The sequence below is a fragment of the Pavona decussata genome, unplaced genomic scaffold (genome assembly GCF_977016875.1).
Source record: "Pavona decussata unplaced genomic scaffold, jaPavDecu1.1 SCAFFOLD_380, whole genome shotgun sequence".
In the NCBI taxonomy this organism is placed as follows: domain Eukaryota; kingdom Metazoa; phylum Cnidaria; class Anthozoa; order Scleractinia; family Agariciidae; genus Pavona; species Pavona decussata.
This window is the reverse complement of record NW_028145754.1, coordinates 272,501-291,035: the sequence shown is the minus strand read 5'-3', so window position 1 is coordinate 291,035 and position 18,535 is coordinate 272,501. Positions and strand designations below refer to the sequence as shown.

Here is an 18,535-nt window from a genome sequence, read left to right as displayed (position 1 = left end):
AAAATAGCTATCCCCGCTTTTAATTTGCTTTGCATTTTTTCTTTAGTGTATTGAACGCAGGAAAGTGGATGAAGGTCGAACGATTCAACTGCCCTGTAGACTTCCTGAAACTGATGTTAACCAATCTGACCAGTGCATTTGTAAACAAAGTTGGCGAACGCCCTCACTGGAGACCTCCAGTATGGAAAAGGACTGCGAGAAAAAATTTCCTGGAAGTGCTTTGAGATGGAAGAGGTTAATGCTGTCTTTCAGAGCAGTTTGAGACCTTTAGTCATCAACAAGTCTTTCAATGGAGAGCAAGAAGGGGCAGATATGGGATTGCTGAGTGAAGCCTCAGCCATTGCCCTTGCAAAGGCAAAGGCAAGGAAAAGCAATAACAATTATGCAAGTCAACAGCCGACATGCCGAGCATCTTTGGTAGTGGGCTTAGGAGAAGAAAGGGCTACACGTTAGTTCGAGGTAATTTGGTGGCCGGATATGTACTCGAATCAGCAGCGAGGGAAACTCACCCTTCGTTATTATGTGGGAAAAGTTATGTTTCCAAATTGATCACATAACAGCAAGCAATTTTACGTAAAGTTAACGTAGCAGACTGATCCAAGCTCTCAAGTTGTTTGAAAAAACATTCAGGACTTCAAAGCATATTAACGTCGGCCGATTTATTTTTATGTAATACTATACATGTAAATGTTTTTTAGACCTACTCAGTGGCCTCAAAGTAAGATCCTCTTGATTTTGAACACATATTGTCCGCAATTATGAAAGAGGTCTAAAGCACATGTTATACATTGGTTACATATTCCAAAGGCAAAGTTCACAGTTTCTTTGTAATAGCTCTGTCTCTAGAAATGATCCATGTTTGTAAGTTAAAGTGCTACTATGACGAAAATCGCGTCTTTCAAATCTAAGCCATTTTAAAACATAAACACGTAGTCTGTACGAGAAGAAGAGTGCTGTTTACTACTTTCAAATATCTCTTTTTGTTCCAGAGACATTCAAGTTATTAAAATATGCAAATTAGCTAAGTGATGACGTCATATCAACCGAACTTTAATCAAATATTATGAAAAAAGATATCTCAGCCAATTTGTATCAGAAATGCTTGAGTCTTTGCAGTGACATTGTTCTAGGTGCGCTCCACAATATGAGCTCATCAGTTTTGTTACCGTGGCAACATACTAGGTTCCAGTCCTCCCTGATACTTAAGGCTTTGCTGGCCACCGTTGGCGTTCTGTTTTGATATTTGCCAATGGTACCTCATCTGCATGATCCAGCCAACGTATAAATATGTTAGGTCGAGTTCGTGGCCTTGTTAAATGTTTTTCAAGCTGAAAATCACTAAAATATTGAAATCAGCTTGGAGGGGACTGGAAAAGAGTGAGTTGCCATGGGAACCAAATTTTTTATAGCTGTAGGTGTATTGCCTTCAGAACTATTAGCCTACCAGATTTCAATGGTCTCTGCTGTAAATTGACTGAGATAGCTCTATTTATATACTTGACGTTATATTGAGTTGATAGTGTGACATCATCAGTCCTCTCATTTACATATTTTACACATTTTTCAAAGTTAAATATCTCCGAAACCAGTGCAGATATTTAGAAACGGTAAACGGTGTTTTTAATCTTTCCTAGTATTCTATGTGATAAACCTTAAAATTCAAGAGGTGAAAATTTGATCACAGTCTGTAGCACTTTAAGGTATAACTATTATTAGTATTGCTTTTCATGCAAAATTGTTGTATGCAACTTAATTGCGGCTGTCTTAAAACTACCATCAAAATATATAAACTAATATCATATCTATAAGAAATTAAGAAGAACTGATTAAAACAAGGCAAATTATACTCTGTATTACCAAAGTCAGTATTCCTTTCACAAGCAAATTAATGCCCCAACCTATTGGTTAAATTAAACACAGGCAAATTAATGCCCCAACCTATTGGTTAAACTAAACACAGGCAAATTAATGACCAGTGTATCGCTTTAATTAAACACAGGCAAATTAATGCCCCAGTGTATTGGTTAAATTAAACACAGGCAAATTAATGCCCCAGTGTATTGGTTAAATTAAACACAGGCAAATTAATGCCCCAGTGTATTGCTTAATGTAAACACAGGCAAATAAATGACTCAGTTAATCGCTTAAATAAAACAAAAGCAAATTAATGCCCCAGTCTATTCCTTAAATTTAACAGAGGCAAATTAATGCCCCAGTGTATCGTTCAATGTAATCGCAGGCAAATTAATACCACAGTGTATTGGTTAAATGCCAAAACTTTGAAGTTCTCTTTGGTAGAGTTCCAAAACCATGACTTGTCTAAAATTTGGGATGTTGTCAGGCATTGGATGGCTCAGCACTAAACACCTTGCATACATACAAAGAAAGACTCCACAATCATAGTCGTTTTGCTGCTGGGGAAGGCCTGTAGGCGTGTTGTAGTAGAAATCCCAGTGACTGGCATCTACGTTGCTGTCCAGCTCTGGAAGCAACCTCCACATCTTGTTGATGGCTCTTTTAGCTGTTGGCTTGACAAACCCTCCCGCCAAGCTATCAAGCACCAGTATTTCATGATCTTTAGGCAAAACAACAAGCAGGAACCAGTGCTGACTGCCACGTGGGTTGCAGGGCACGAGAACAATGTCTTGCTTTATCGGGGGTGCCTTGCCTTGCGAATTTCTTGAGCTGGTTTTCTCTCTACTACCCTCTCAAAACGTTCCCATCCAAGATATTCCTCCTTCTTGCCTTCCAGTGTACCTGTTTCGCTAACACTTCAAGATATCCTTCGATAGTAAAGTTTGTAAGGTACTTTTGTGCCGATGTTGGCCGACAGCCCCTTAGAGCAAGATGATCTTCTTTGTCGATGAGCCTGCCACCTTCAAAACGCATTTCACCCTCAACCAAGTGAGCAACAAAGGCAGATAGGTTATTTGAAAGAACACAGCTTGCTGAGATGTTGAATTAAACCAATTTATTTAAAGGGATACCATGTTGTACATGTAGCTGACAAGCAGCCCTGTCTTGTTGCTGTTTCATAGCCGTTAAAACTTCATTCCCTGAAAGCTGTTGGGTTGGCGACATGAGCTTTAAAGAGTGGAGCTTGGCAACAAATGGCTGCACTGGTTGGGGTGGCAACAAGAGCTTTGCAGGGAGGACCTTTGCAACAGAGGGCTGCTTCTGAGTGGCTGAAGAAGCAGCTTGAGGCTTTGTTGGTGCTGGCTTGTTGGTCCAGTCTGAGGCCATTGGAGGGGAGCCTGGATCCACTGTAGTAGCATCTACATCTAATGGGGTTATACCATCCAAAGCAGTTGGCTTTGCTTGGGCTTTGGGGTTAGTTCCATCTGCAAGTTGCTTTAGCAAAGCTGCTGAACTCAATAGCTTCGTAGATTTCTCTTGGCACATTGCCTTGTAAGAAGCCTCCCACTTGCCATGGTCATAAGTAAAACTCTTCCGTGGATCTGAACGTTCTGCAATTATTGTCCCATGGTCTGATGTGTAAATGTAATTGAGGAAGTCACCCCCAAAGAGCTTTGTGAAAAGACCAACAATCATGTCAATCCAAACCTCATCCTCGTGAGACCAACTGACTTTTTTATCTCTTGATCATCCACAACTTCGAAATGCAAATCGTTTTCCTTAAAAAGACAAACAAAAGTCCATAGAAAGAAGGTCAAATTTACAATTAATAAAGATGCTCTTAAATATCAAATGCAAAAATCATCTTGTTAAGAGTTTATTAATAAATGACACAGATGGGTCTTTTGATACCTCAAGGAAGGGTTGGGTGATTCAACCAGTCATGCCTTGGGCAGTTGTAGAAGTTCAAAGCTTACAATATCAGTTTACTACACATGGATGATGATTGTTGTTACTTTTTACTATGTTGTTGTTAGTTGTGGCTTTTGCACTCATAATGAAGTAGTATGAGCCTTTGAGGCCTATAGGTGTATGCTAAGTGTTTTTCTTACCATTTACTTTACACTGTTGAGCTTCAACAAACTGGTATCTGATCCAAAGCAGTGTCTCTGCATACCAATGAGTGAGAATTTGGTTGACTGCAAAAACATAAGCAAATTGCATGTATACATGAGCTCTGTGTGTACAAATAGGAAGCTTAAGCATCGACGACGAATGAGACGACGATGATGGAAGTATGACACCATGGCTGTAAAAGACTGGGTAGCGGGTTTCATTCTCGGCGGGAAAAATAAAAACTTAAGCAAAAGCCCCAAAATGCAAACGACGACGGCCTTAAACCTCTCGTTCTAATATGTCGTTTAGAGATATGCGTACTCTTCTTCTCCTGATGCAAAATGATGGTGCGATTGATGATTGAATTCATATTACTGTAGCTTCGAGCAAACTATCCATTTCTGAAATTTCCACATGAACTCCTGACGCTTTCTCCTCGTCCCGTAATTTTTTGGCTTGTTTTGCAGTCAAGAGAGAGTACCTGTCACGGACAGCTCTGGCAGAGACTCTGAACTTTAGCTGGTCAATGGCATTCAGCCGCTGGGCAATAGCTTCCCAAACCTTTCCCCTTTCCGAGTTCCTCGGTTTGAAATTAAACGGTTCCGAGACAAGAACTTCACGACACATGATGACATGGTGCTCCGTTGACCACTGAAAATATTTGTTCCTGTTCGATAATAGAAAAATAGAACTTTAGGGCCAAATTTTTAGCAATCTTAAGCAGCAATTTCTTTCACTAATAGCTGATGTAAGTTAGTGGCAAACTACCGAAGAATGACATCTGCAAAGCCCTGATACTTACCCTTTCTTCGAAGTGTCTTAATGCGAAGAAGCCATGTTGGATTTCCTGGAAAAATACACTCGTAACTGACGCGTTCACAGAATAAGTTATAAATAACAAAACCCGATAAAAACAGGCTTTATCAACCAATAACGAATCAAATAATCCATACAAAATAAAGGCAGAGTATACACCGAGTTTTCGCGAGTTTAAACAGGTTAAATTACTTTCTTTTTCGAGAGAACGTCAACTCAGTCAAAATTCAGTCGTCGACGTTCGCACGACGACGGCTTGACTGAGACTGACATGCGCAGTTCATTCAAAGCATCAGGAATTTACTTCCGGCCGTCGTGGTCCTGTTATTCGTCATCAATGCTTAAGCTCCCTATTCTTGAAAACTTTACAAATCCACTCAAAAGTTGAGTGCACACCAAGATCACAGTAAAGGCATGAAGAGTCATCTATATCATATTTCACTTGACTGGAAAGAGATTTACTGATTACCTTTTAGGGTAGCTTAATCAAGTCCAGGTCGCCAAAAGTTCCAGTATAAGGTTTTGCATAAGTATTTTCCAACAAATAAGTTTCTTCACAAAACTATCACATGTATTGTTTAACCTCCACATGAAGAGCATCACAAATTGTGCTGACCCAGGGGTTTCTATAAGAGCAGGCAACTGAGCGGCGAAATTCGCCATCTATATCAAGCAAATTGACCTAAATTCGCCGCCGACTTTCTCCCAAATTAATAAAATTAGAGTAAAATTGAATTTCCATTAGCTGCCTACTTTGGAGTTTTTGCCGTCTGCTTTAATAACTTATTGAAAACTCTGCTAACCTACTGTGATTTCTTTGTGTGTTTGTTTCTTTGTTTGTTTGTTTTTTTTTGTGGGGGGGGGGGGGGGAGGGAAGGCTTTTAAAGAGATAAACACATAATATGTTGAAATCTAAGAGAATATAATTATGAGACAGTAAGGGAACTCACTAGATTGGCCTTCTGAAGAAGAGTCATGGCTGGTAGCACGAGAGTAAAGCATCCTTTGCTCCTTTTGGGATGCATCAAATCCTTGGTTTGAGTAATTACGGAAGGAGCCATGTTGTCTGAACAACATTGCACTATGGTCCAGTGTCAAGTGTACATAGTCTCCCATACCAAGTGTCACCCCAAAAAGATGGCGCAGGAGAAAACCCCACAGTTTGCACTACAACAGGAAAGGTGAAATTTTAATTATGATATGTATTCTGAAATTCCAGAAATGCAAACTTCATGCTAAAATAAGATAATTATTTCATTGAGATTCACCACGATGACTGATTGAGAGATTTCATATCTTCATGGCATTTTGAAAACAATTTTTACCTTGCAATAATTGTGTGCAGACCTCCTCAATTGTCCTCTTCTTGAATAAGTAGGAAAATCGAAAAAAACACATTTTCATCATTAAAACAAGATAGTTCTACTCTAGATATATTATACAGACCTTGACATCATGGATTTCGATTTGCTCCTGTTCATTTTCCTCAAAAACTTTTGAACGAATAACATGACTGATGTCTTTCCAATCCTGAAAAACCTTTATGTGATGCCAAAAAAGAAGACAACAGGAAACTTAGAACATTAATATGAAGTGACAATATCGTGTGCTCTTCTACTTGTTCATTTATTCCTTAGCAGCCAATTCCCTTTTAAAAGCTAAGGTATAAAGACGTGTAATAGTGCCAGTCTTGTGGATTTGTTTATGCCTTTATCAAAATCTCGTACAGATTGACTAACCTGTCGAAAATGATCCACCTGTAACTGTGCTGCCAGGGTTACCATTGCATCATGCTCCAGTCTGTCTTTTTTTTCTGTGAGGAATTGAGTTTCTTCTTCTTTTTTTGAAGTTTTGAGGATGAGGTACGCTGTTCAATTTCCAAAAAGTTTCGCTCAATCTCAGATTGAATATTCTCTTCTCTGCTATAACAATCCTCCAGAAACCTCTTGAGGACTGAAAAATAAATAAATAAAACAATAGCATTAAATGGGATGCAGGTTTTTTGTGGAAATCTTTGACAGAAAACGCCTGTGACATTTTTAGGTGATGCTTATTTTTATATTGATATGCGGAGTAGCCACCTTTTAGACAGGGGAAAAAGTCAGTTGCCCTTTAAACGCGGGGGTTCCCTATAAATAGGGTCCCCCCCGGTCCAATTAATTTTATATAAAAGTTCAAACATGGCGGCCGTTCGGTGGTTGAAGGGGGAAGAACTAAATTTTTCTGTTGTTGTAAAATACAAACATAACCCTCAGAAACAGAAAATAAACTTGAAAAGGATCGTAATTTCTTGCCATATTGTTCATCAATATGCTCAAGAAAGGTCGTATTTTACCTGAACGCTTGAATGAAATTTGGCGGAGCGAGCGCGAAATCGTTGCGATCGTCTCTGCTCTTCCCCAGGTTTTTTACTCACTTTCAAGCCTAGCTAGTTCTTACACTACTTATGATTGGTTAGTATGAAACAAAGAAATAAAAGAAACCATTGGATTGGCTATATAGATGGCGCAAAGTTCGAATAATTTGGAGGGCTTTGAAGGTAAACAAACTCTACGAAAACATGTTGGGTCTCGGCGAACCTTGCGCAAAGAAATCGAAAATCGAGCAGCAACGGCTGTATAATGAACGCAGGAAAGAAAAGCCACGCAAGCCCCAATTCAGCCTGAATTTTCGGTTCGATTTTTGCGAAAAAGAATTGATGAAAGAAATCCAAGACAGGTTCGTGAGGCTTCGCAGCATGGCGGACAACCTTCGACCTGATCACAAAAATGCCGACTTCCTAATGCGATTACTCGACGAGTTCGAGGGAAATCCACACGGATCTGCACAACTGAATCCAACACAGCACTCGGTTTCTGAAGAAGCCAAAGAAACTTCGATAGTCTGTGAAGAAGCTCCCTCCTGTAGACAGCTTTTGTCTCCTGCGGACGTAAATGAGAGTTTTTTCGTTTGTGGACAGGACAGTTTAGTTGTCCTTCTTCAGGAGACTGCCCGAGGCTGTCCATGTGGCTCTCCATTCTTTTTCGATGGGGACAACAGTGTGAAAAATATGGATGGTCATGTCCTCCGTTTGGAATATTTTTGCAAGAATGGGCACAAAATAAAGTGGGCAAGTTCGTCAATTCTTGGTAACAAGTACACTGCAAACTGCAGGTAAGAGATTTTCATACCATTCGTTGATCTGAACAGCGGAAATACAGACATATCTATCATTGTTTTTTTTATAACTTATATTCCGTTTGTGAAGTAGCTGTTATTTAGTGAAACACCTGCAGGCCTAACAAGAACATATTCCATTACAATATGCACTGTAAAATTATATATCCAATACAGTCAGAAACTGCTAAATAAATTATGTATCTAGATATGGGTTGTGATTCAATACAATAACTCAGTTTTTAGTACAGAGATGATGATCATTTGAAACAGTCTTGATATCAATAAAGCAGAAACAGAACAACAAAAACAGAAAAGGTGGTTGACAACTGGTACCAAATATAAGATCATGCTACTGGTCATAATCAGATTGATAAATGTGGGTGAGCTGACGTGCCACTGTGCTTGGTAACTTGTAACACTTTGAAACCTCTAACAGTAGTATTTCGGTACAAAGTTCATCTCATTGTGACCAGAAGTCATCATAATAAAATAATACAATCCATATTTTTAGAATAATACATGGGTTTACAAGTGCAGGGATGCTGGAGAGCCAGTACCAGGGATTTGCAGAGGCTGCAAAACTGGGCAGTGTTGGGGACAAGTATATTGATTCTGGTAAGGTTATAGCTATTGCATCTACTGGCTAGTATTCTCCGAAGGCTAAGTAAATATTGTTGAACATTTTTGGATACAAAGTCCATTCCCCATCAGGTGTATATAAAATCTGTGCTAATGTTGTGACTGTGTGTGTATATATGTGTGGGAGTGGGTGTTTATCGTTGCTTTTAGAATAATGTTTAATTGTTTGTAAAGCCTGTCCATTTCCAAAGATAACAATAATTGATATGACAAATCATCTTTCATAGTGTATGGCACCATGGGCTACATGGAGGCAGTGAATATGTCTGCAGAGGCATCCATGACAGACAGCATTGGTGATGTAAAGGACTCCACCTCATATGTGGGAAGACAAGGAGCGGTAAGATCCAATGACTGAATTACAGGATTGAATGGCCCTCCCAGTTACAAAAAAAGACATCAACAACAACAATAGCAACAAAAACAAACCAGCCTTCAATTATAAAAAAAAAAAAAAATACAAGAATTAATTACCTCAGTTAGTTATTCTTGTCACTCACAGATACCACACACTTTGATAATACTAGATATACTATTCAATCTATTTCTTTATCTTTTTTTTTAACAGACCGTCATAACTGATTGCCGACATGACTCGACAGCCAATGCCTATCATTCAACAGTAGCAATGATTTCTTATGAGTAAGTATACACTATACAATCATACATTCGTGCCCATGAGATATGGCATAGTAGCATTTAAACCACCTTTAAGCATTTCTACTTCAAGAGTAACTGGAGGAGTTGGATATACCTCATACAGATTGATTCTCTTTTAAACAGAACTCAGCATGTGGTAGCTGTTCAGACTGTCACAAAGGCAGAATTTCGCAGTCCCCAAACACATGAGTTTGAAGCCATGCAGAAAATTATCCCTGCTGTTCAAGCAAAAGGTACTGAGGGGTATCCTACATGCAAATGTTATAACTAGTGGAATTCTATGCTGCATACCATTATTTTTGTAACATCCACTGTGCCAAATATTTCTCTTTTAGGGCTTGCTGTAGTTGAGGTTGCCCATGACTTTGTACCTAAAATAAAGAACTGGCTCTTGCAACAAAACATCCAGAATTCCTTTGACACTTGGCATGGTAAAAAGGCACTTTATACCACTATTAATGTTATCATCAATATTAATATCAGTTATTGATCTAACATTATTATGTAATAAATAACATAAATATTGTCATTTTTTCATGTTTATGCAATCTGCACAGCAGTAGTCCACAAGTAAATGACATTACTTGAGCATGCACTTTGCATTAACCTACTTTCTGTTTATTTCCAGGAACAAAAGGAGTGGCAAAAGCTATGAAGGAAATTAGCAGCGGGGCACAGAAATGGGAGGGCCAAAAGTGGTTTACAGAACTGTCAGACAAGCGTATGTCTTTCTCAAAGCATTTAGTTTCCATAGTTTCAAAATGCCACTTCTGTAATAACAGACGTACAATACTCTACAGCCATCGAATGTTGCTGGTAAAGTTTTAAAAACTGAAATTTTCTTAAAAACTATGTGATTTCAATTTGTTACAGAGGCCAGTGTGAAACGACACTTTTACTATTCAATGAAAAACTGCACCAGTCCAGATGATTTGAGGAGGAGACTATTAACAATAATTGATCATTATCAGGTATAGAAAGGCTGCATAAAAGATGCTTTGAACGGTTGCTTTCTGTTGGAAGTATAAACGTTGCATTTTAGACCTGTTCTAGTGATGAGCTTTCTTTATTATAGGGCAATCACAACAGCTGTGACAGTGAATCAAAATGTAAGAAACCTGGATACCACTGCAGCAAAGTTAGACTCAATAACCCAGGCGCAATATCTGCTCTGAGGAAATTCATTTTGGACTCCAAGGTGTACAAGCTTGCTGAGGACTACTATCTGGTAAGCTAAGTATTTGTCACTTCATAAACTAGGTTGGCTGGTAAGATTTGACTAGTATATGCAATTAAATGAGTTTAAAAAAAAAATTTGATATGTAATTTCACCGTTGACAACCATCTTTATATCAAACCAAATTAAAGCCAATTAATGCTATACCAGCTCAACGACTCAGTCTATATTTTTCAATTTCCAGTGTCGCGACACCTACTGGGTGGAATCCTTCAACAATGTTATTCTCATTTATTGCCCAAAGAGGATTCACTTTGCTGACCGAACGTTCAACATGCGTATTCATTTGGCAGTACTTGACTGGGTAAGTATGAATTAGAGCAAAACTGGTATCACCTTGTTTTGGCAGGCCTATTTTGAAGGCTATGATCAAGGCTCAAGGTGTCCTGTTTGCCCAGCCACCCTCATGACTATGCTCCACATTCTACCCAATACAGCCCAGTCGGATAAGCATTACCTAAACAATATGAGAATGTTATGTCATTGCAGAATGAAAATGTCAACCGCAAGATGACTTCTGTCAGCCTCATCCAGGATGTACGTCGTCCAAACCGAAGAACAGGCCACAAGAATCTTTTGCCAAAGACTTTCAAATTCCGAGAAGTTATCTGGGTTCGCTTCTTCCAGGCAAACTACTGAGGGCATAGAAAAATATGGAATGAAGCGAATAACCAAAGGGGGGGGGGGGGGGGGTGCACTCCTGATTTCAAGTGACAGGGTTGATTGAATGAGGACAAAAAATCTAAACCTAAAAAGGTGCCTAGGGCTTCCAACAAAACCTAAAGAAATCCCTCGACCAAAGTTAACCCTAAAAAAATTCCATGCCGAATTTCCAAACCTTAAAAATTACCAGAAAGGACAGAACTACGCAGCTGAAATATCCAGGCACTACCACAAATCTTCACATTGCTTTAAATACAGGAAAAATCCCTACTTAAATCAAGCCGCACAAAAGAATACTAGTCAAACTTTCCTACCCAAAAATATCCTGGAAGCAAAAATTTCAAACCCCATTAAAACCTTTGATCATTCCCGTCACCTGAAATCTGGAGTTTCCCTGGGATTTTTATAATTAGTCATACAGAGTGAATTTATTTGCATGCCAATGAAAGGGAACGATGCAGTCACTCTGTCTCAACTGACAGCTATATCTGTGCTAAAAAACATGAATAATGAATGCTCCAGATAGTTTTGTGGCCCTCTTTCTAATGTCAATATTTCTTTGTTGTTTTGAAACCAGACACAAAAACTATTACATAAAACACCAGTTCCAGGACGGAATGCATGAAAATAATGAAATGTAGCTATATTTTCTTTGCCGTATTGATAAGTCAGGCACCTAGTTTCAGTACTCAAACTGATAGAAATACAGACCATTTCAAGCACCACCACGTGACACATTTATCAGCATAAGATTACAATGGGATAAATAATAAGGAAGATTGCATTTATTATTGCATTTACATAAACTAGTCTTAAAAAAAATAAATTAGGTGAATATAATATGCTTTGATATACTGTGCCCTGGGATATCATACAATTTAAGAATAGAATTGAAGCTATCATAAGCTACCACCCTGAAAGAAAGAGTAAAAACTGCTCCATACCAGTTGTGTAGAGCTAGAAGCTTATATCACAATTACCAAATATTTAACAGACTTATGAACGTTTGTGCCCCATATATGGCACACCAGCTGGGTTGGGGTAACGCTTCCTCGTGTCATCAAGGACACACTGAGGCATGAGCTCCCGTAGCTCGACCTCACTGAGGCCAGCTGAGGTCTTCCGGTGAATGTATAGTTCATGCTGCCACAACCCCCTATCCTTTAGGCTTCTCCAAAATCGTTTTTGTGGCGCTTGGAATGGTTTGTATAGTCTGGAGCGCAGGAACCTTGAATTTTTGTGACTTCACTTATAGTAATACAAGGCCCCATCAAACAATGGGGACAGGGTGGATATGCCTCAAGTCCACCCAGGACACTGTCAGCCCAAGCATCCCCTTGCTGCCCCTGGTCGTGAGGTGTCGCAACAGGGGCAGCTAGGGATGCTTCTCCGACAGGCTGGGCAGATGAAGGCACAGATGCTGTTTGCCTTGGTGCAGCTCCTAAAATGCAAGACAATTAGAAATAACTATCAAAACCATGTTTAGAAAGCACAAAGTTGTATATTCATAATATCAATATTGCTTGCCACATTTGGAACGTATTGGAGAAAGGACTGAAAGTGCATACTACAAAAATGCTAGCTGGGAACAAATTATTGTCAATAAACCTAACACAGAACTATTACAAGTTGCCTACAGATTGCACAAGAACACACATCATAATTATATTTATAATGTTTCAATTGTACGAAGATAAAGAAATGCTATACTGTATTTCTGTACAAAAACTGAGATATATATAATTAATATTCTGGGATTTCTTTCATTTCCCAATGTATATAGTATATATTAAGCTTACTTATGGTTGAATACTTGTGAATTGCTCGTGGCTAGTCTGACGAGGCGTTTTGTCTCGGCTAAGAGACTCTTCAGAGACCTTTAGGATTTGTAGGCAAACTCGTTGAGCATCACGCTCAAAGTCCCGTTCGCAAATTCAAGATGTCAGCAGTCTGGCCCTCTATCGCAGAAGGATTCCCAACCGCACGTACACAATAATTTAATTTCCTCATCAACGTTTGCATAAAACACTGAGGTAAGCTTATATGATATTTGTGTAATAAATGTTGCACTGTAAATAGGCGAAAATTACACTTCAAAATAAGCAATGAAGCAGAATAATATCCATAACAAATGACGATTGTCTTCCACAACAAAACAGTCAGTGAGTATTTACAGCATACTGTACAGCAAATAAAAGTTGCTATAAATTTCCATTTATAATGAAATAATTATTATTTTCTTCCGAAGGCTCACCTGCAGAATTCGAACGACTGCTGACGCGTCTATGGCCCACGTAACTCCAGTCTTGTGGAAGTCGCGCCGAAATAACTGCTTCTACTCGCCTCGCTTCGCTTTCGGGCACTTCGATGGTAACCTGACATTACATTAGTTCCACCATTTCATGTACAGCGACGGAAGAGTTTGAGAAACGATATACACGAAGTATACTTACTTGAAAACGAATCATTTCTAGTCGAGGGAAGATAATCGTGGAATATCTATTCGAAATATAAACACGTTTATGGACACTGTTATGGAACGCGTTGAACGAGGATCGAAAGGTTCTTCTTCGCGGGTGCACGAAAACCTAGTTGTGCAATAGTCAATCAATGACCAATAAAAACAGCTTTTATATACGTATTCTTTATTTTGACCAATGGCAAAGTGCAATATATCGAGTAATCCCAATTTGTTTTCGCGACACGCGGGAGAATTCAAAATGTCGTCCGCCATGTTTGCGGGTTAATAGTCAACTAATCAAAATCTTCCTTAGGAAGAACACCTTTTATAGGCACCCCCCGCGTTTAAACCTCATGTCCTTTAATTACACCACCTCCCCAACCCCCCCCCCCCCCCCCCCTGCTGAGGTACTGGTTTGCTTGATAGTTTATTGAAAGTACTTTATCACTCTCACAGGACTGGAGGATAATCAATTACATCTTAAAGCAACTTTGAAATTTCTTTTTTCATTCCACCCCAAACAAAAGGTTTACTTTTGACTGCCATCTTGCCGGTAGCATCCTCCAACTTAACATTTTCCTGCATTGTACTAAAGTCTCTTGAAAAGACCCCCTCGTCTAAAATTGCTTTCAAATACTGCAAAAATTAGTAAAAAGAATAGGAGGTTCAATCTTAAATATGCAATTTAAAACCAGACACAATCATTGGATTGTAGAAAAGTTAACTTCCATATATACATATTCTCTACACTTAATGGAAACTGATAACAAGGGTGTGGCAGTGATAATGCATTTGATCAAGCAACAAAACGAAGAAACAGCAACTCTCACCAATTTCGTGGACTCATGATGGGTGACATAACCAAGGACAACATTTCTGCAACTGTCAGGAATCTCTGCATAATAGTGCTGGACGTTTTCCAGAGGCAATGAATCTTGAACAATTCTGTCAGAGTTTGCCAAAACTGCTCTTTCAGCATTGTAGTTTCAAAAGATGAGTGCATATATATCACACTTGAATAGTTTGTCAACAAAACATCACATCTTCTCCACAGTTTTTATTTTCCTCTGCATTATCTGACTGAACAGTAAGGGTTTGTTTAGGCAAATGTAATGAAAAAATGTCAATGTATTTATCTGCTTTTATGAAGAAATAAGCTAAAAATTGTAGATTTTTAGTAAACTCAATGAGACCTTCAGGGCAATTTCACAAGAATACAGCTTGATTTCCAGACTACTAACATGTTTTTTTTTAGAAAGGCTCGATTAAAAACTAGAGGTCACCAATTGGGTTGCCCCATTTAACAATAATGCGATTTCAAAACAAAAACAAACAACTGCATTGAATCAATTAAGGGTGGAAATGGTCCTTTAATATACTGAAAATTTATAGTCTTCCCCAGCTATTTCGTCAGGAAAATACCCTAGGGTCTTATGCATCTCACAAGATTTATTTGATATACACTCGATTGCAAAAATGTTGACACCTAAAAAGCATAAACCGTGAACGATGAGACCCAATGGCTTTATGGGTATAAGTGCATTTACTACATCTATTTGCATAATATTCTATTCTCGTGCGACAGTTGATGACCAAAATTAATTACACGTGATGAATGATGGAAACTGTCCAAGTTGGCCAGCAAGGGCCACTTTGAGTGATATACAATTCGCGATTTGCCTAAGTTTAAATCAGTCAATGATCTTAAGCAATATTTTGTAGAAAATTATTCGGAAGAATTAAGTCAGCACTGTATTTTTTATTGTAAAGAATGAGAATGGTAAATTATTGATTATGGAAATGAGGTTATTGTTTAAACACTACCCACAAATCCTTTGGGTATCATCGTTCACGTTTTATGCTTTTTAGGTGTCAACGTTTTTGCAATCGAGTGTATTGTTGAAATATAATTCTCAAACTCATTAATAAATCATCAAGAGAAAACTAAGAAAATCACTACCGTGACCGTGGTTTGGATATGTGATCCTAATTACCATAAAATTTTCCCAGCTTTAGCCTTGAATTTCTCCAAGAATTATTGATCATTTGAGAAGCCATATCAAACACTCGAAAGTGTGTTTCATCAGATATCCAAAAGCCTTGAAGTTGTTTAAAAAACTCGGCTGCGCCTCGTTTTCTCGACCTACTTCTCGTTGTTTGGATATCTGATGAAACACTCTTCCTTGTGTTTGATATATTACATGTGATATCACTGGCAACTTGTTTTGACATAGATGAGGACTATGTTATTATATGCAAGCCACCAGTCATGCAAAGAAATAAAACACTCACCTGACATGGAGCTCACATGGATGTTGCTTTTGGTAACTGCTGTCTGTTGACCAGTACGCAACTTAACTTGTATACGGTCACAGCATCTGGTGTTTTCAGGGCCATAATCTGCAACAGCTTCATTACATGTCTTCAAAGTTCCAATGTGATGAGAAAACAGCCCTAGAGAACCTAGTAGCTGTTCCGTGTTTCTCATTACTTGATAAAGTGAGCAGAGCTGTACATGTATGTGACACAACTCTTCATCAAGTAAGAACTCGAGATCATCTCTCAATCCCGTCCACCTAGAAATATTCCATTATCTAATTAATTAATTAATTAATTAATTAATTAATTAATTAATTAATTAATAATATAATAATTCCTTCATATTTTTTGTCCTTCCACAACATTTTGCATGTTTAACACAGTGTGTAGCCATTTTTACAAATTTCATCTGAGAACATTTAACTAATAATATACCATATACCTTTTTTAGCCCCTCCATTAAATTATTAGCCCTAGAACCCCTTGCGAAGTTGTATAAGCCCAGGGCTTACAGGCGGCAGTTTATGGTATTCAAATTCATCAGGTCTAAAGACATATGCTCTTTTATATCTGATGAAGACATTAGAAAATATAGTCGAACCCGTATATAACGGCCCTGTATTAAGCGGCCACCCTCTATTAAAGTGCTACTATGATCAAATTTTTACCTCTTGAATTTCAAGATATATTACATAGAATTCTAGAAACGATTAACAACGCCGTTTACTGTTTCTTAATATCTGCATTGGTTCCAGAGATATTCACGTTTGAAAAATGTGTAAAATATGTAAATTAGATGACTGACGACGTCCCAAACTCAACCGAATTTTGGTCAAATATTATAAATAGAGCTATCTCAGTCAATTTACAACAGAGACCATTGAAACCTGGCAGGCTAATAGTCCTAAATGCAATACACCTACGGCTATAAAAATTCGGTTCCCATGGCAACTCACTCTTTTCCAGTCCCCTCCAACCTGATTTCAATATTTTAGTGATTTTCAGCTTGAACAACATTTTACAAGGCCACGAAAGCGACCTAACATATTAATACGCTTGCAAGATCATGCAGATGAGGCACCATTGGCAAATATCAAAATAGAATGCCAAAGATGGCCAGCAAGGCCTTAAGTATTAGGGAGGACTGGAACCCAGTATGTTGCCATGGTAACAAAACTGATAAGCTCACATTATGAGGCCTACCTAGAACAATGTCACTGCAAAGAATCAAGCATTTCTGATACAAATTGGCTGAGATATCTTTTCTCATAATATTTGACCAAAATTCTGTTGAGTTTGTGACGTTATCACTCGGCTAATTTGCATATTTTAAAAACTTAAATATATCGGGAACAAAAAGAGATATTTGAAAATAGTAAACAGCATTCTTCTTCACGTACAGACTAGTTGTTTGTGTTTTAAAATGGCTCAGATTAGAAAGACACGAATTTCGTCATAGTAGCACTTTAAGCGGCCAGTTTTCAAAGTCCCGATTGCTTGCTCATACAAACGCTGTATTTGTTACCTGTATTAGGCAGCCACCTCTATTAAGCGGCCGCGGCCACCCTGTAGCAGTCCTATGTTTGTCTTTCTTTGTTATTTTTACCTGTATTAAGCGGCCACCCTTGGAAGGAAACTAAGCCATATGTTATTTTATGCGGTATTTTATTGTGTTTAAAATGCGATCCAGTATCACTATAAAGAAATAACATGTACAAAGCTACTGTAAGCTGATACTCGGCCGTTTAATATAGTTAACGCTTCTCAGATGTCCGCAATGTGCTGAAGTACAGTACCAAATTACGGACGCTAAAAAAAAGTTTTTTTTATGAATATGCTTCACTCTTTAGCAAGAAATTCCTCTTTAATTAATTTGTTCTTCAGCCATGTGACATTGAACATTGAGCGTAACAACTATGAAATGACGGAATGGGATATTTTGTTGTGAACTGTAAGTCATAGAAATAGAGCACTGTATACCGTAGGAGAGTAGAGGACAATTTATTGTATAGTACTTTTACACAACTACTTTTACTACTTGTAACTTTACAGTATAATATACGTAACATTATGTTACGTATATTATACTGTTAAGTTACAAGTTGGCACTGAACTTTAAAGTATTGATCACTTGAAAGAGTGTTGATTGTCCTATTGTTTCCTTGCATGAAGTGTTTTTGTATGATACGCCATTTAAATTGACATTAGACCACACCCAGCGAGTATTTTTAGTGATCCTGTATGAAGCGGCCAGTTACTCAAGTCCCGAGGGTGGCCATTATATACAGGTTCGACTGTAGCTTGAATTTGTTTCGTACTATTTTTATTTGTGTTTAAAATCCCTCTCAATCTTTTAAAAGTTTATCGACCTGTAGTTATCTTGGAATGCAACATGACTGTTATGGTGTTAATTATAGCTAACGGTTGAAATAAGAAACATTAAATAATAACACAAATCGCCTTTAAGTGTATAAGATGATAGTTATTGCGACAAGCTAAGCAGACTTACTTGCCAATGTTAGCCTTTGATTGTAAGCAAGTTAGACATGCTTCACCAAATCTCCCAGACAAATGCTCCTTGCAAGCCTGCACACACACAACAAACGAAT

General features: G+C 38.2%; 3 protein-coding genes across 12 annotated transcripts in view; 1 reads left to right on the top strand and 2 right to left on the bottom strand.

Annotated features, from left to right (window-relative positions):
• Positions 1-640: 640 nt before the first annotated feature.
• Positions 641-6,705, bottom strand: LOC146452136 (uncharacterized). Of its 6 annotated transcripts, XR_014859827.1 has the most exons (7): positions 6,528-6,705; positions 6,235-6,327; positions 5,739-5,955; positions 4,775-4,819; positions 4,454-4,639; positions 3,969-4,055; positions 3,600-3,635 (listed from the first exon to the last, which is right to left on the bottom strand). XR_014859827.1 is itself a non-coding variant. In XM_085098190.1 (6 exons), the coding sequence occupies exons 1-6, from the start codon at positions 6,570-6,572 to the stop codon at positions 3,604-3,606; spliced, it is 519 nt and encodes a 172-aa protein (XP_084954316.1). In that variant the 5' UTR covers positions 6,573-6,705; the 3' UTR covers positions 641-3,603. The 6 variants fall into 6 exon arrangements, 3 of the variants coding, with proteins under 3 accessions (XP_084954316.1, XP_084954317.1, XP_084954315.1); XR_014859826.1 differs by having other exon boundaries at positions 641-3,635; positions 3,969-4,639; XM_085098190.1 differs by lacking the exon at positions 4,454-4,639 and having other exon boundaries at positions 641-3,635.
• The window catches only part of LOC146452134 (uncharacterized), a 20,877-nt gene continuing 8,911 nt past the window's right edge, over positions 6,570-18,535 (bottom strand). Inside the window, exons 4-8 of one of the 5 annotated variants that reach the window (XM_085098186.1) lie at positions 18,436-18,512; positions 15,900-16,183; positions 14,438-14,552; positions 14,159-14,233; positions 6,605-6,741 (exon numbers count right to left, since the gene is read on the bottom strand). In XM_085098186.1, the coding sequence (XP_084954312.1) occupies positions 14,197-14,233; positions 14,438-14,552; positions 15,900-16,183; positions 18,436-18,512 (513 nt within the window). In that variant the 3' untranslated portion in view covers positions 6,605-6,741; positions 14,159-14,196. Of the gene's footprint in view, positions 6,742-14,158; positions 14,244-14,437; positions 14,688-15,899; positions 16,184-18,435; positions 18,513-18,535 lie in introns of those variants that run through there. The other 4 variants (XR_014859824.1, XM_085098187.1, XM_085098188.1 and 1 more) reach the window with 4 other exon arrangements.
• Positions 7,526-11,124, top strand: LOC146452135 (uncharacterized). Its single transcript, XM_085098176.1, has 10 exons — positions 7,526-7,941; positions 8,435-8,562; positions 8,814-8,926; positions 9,155-9,228; positions 9,370-9,479; positions 9,582-9,677; positions 10,120-10,217; positions 10,322-10,474; positions 10,668-10,787; positions 10,973-11,124. Exons 1-10 carry the CDS (start codon positions 7,526-7,528, stop codon positions 11,120-11,122), a joined length of 1,458 nt encoding a protein of 485 aa, XP_084954302.1. The 3' UTR covers positions 11,123-11,124.

What these genes read in the sequence shown, in the direction of transcription:
- LOC146452136 (XM_085098189.1), bottom strand. Translation starts at nt 3,552, where the DNA reads ATGATTGTTGGTCTTTTCACAAAGCTCTTTGGGGGTGACTTCCTCAAT.
- LOC146452135 (XM_085098176.1), top strand. Translation starts at nt 7,526, where the DNA reads ATGGCGGACAACCTTCGACCTGATCACAAAAATGCCGACTTCCTAATG. An exon ending in GGACAAGTATATTGATTCTG is followed by an intron (nt 8,563 to 8,813) that starts GTAAGGTTATAG and finishes CATCTTTCATAG; the next exon opens with TGTATGGCACCATGGGCTAC. An exon ending in CAATAATTGATCATTATCAG is followed by an intron (nt 10,218 to 10,321) that starts GTATAGAAAGGC and finishes TCTTTATTATAG; the next exon opens with GGCAATCACAACAGCTGTGA.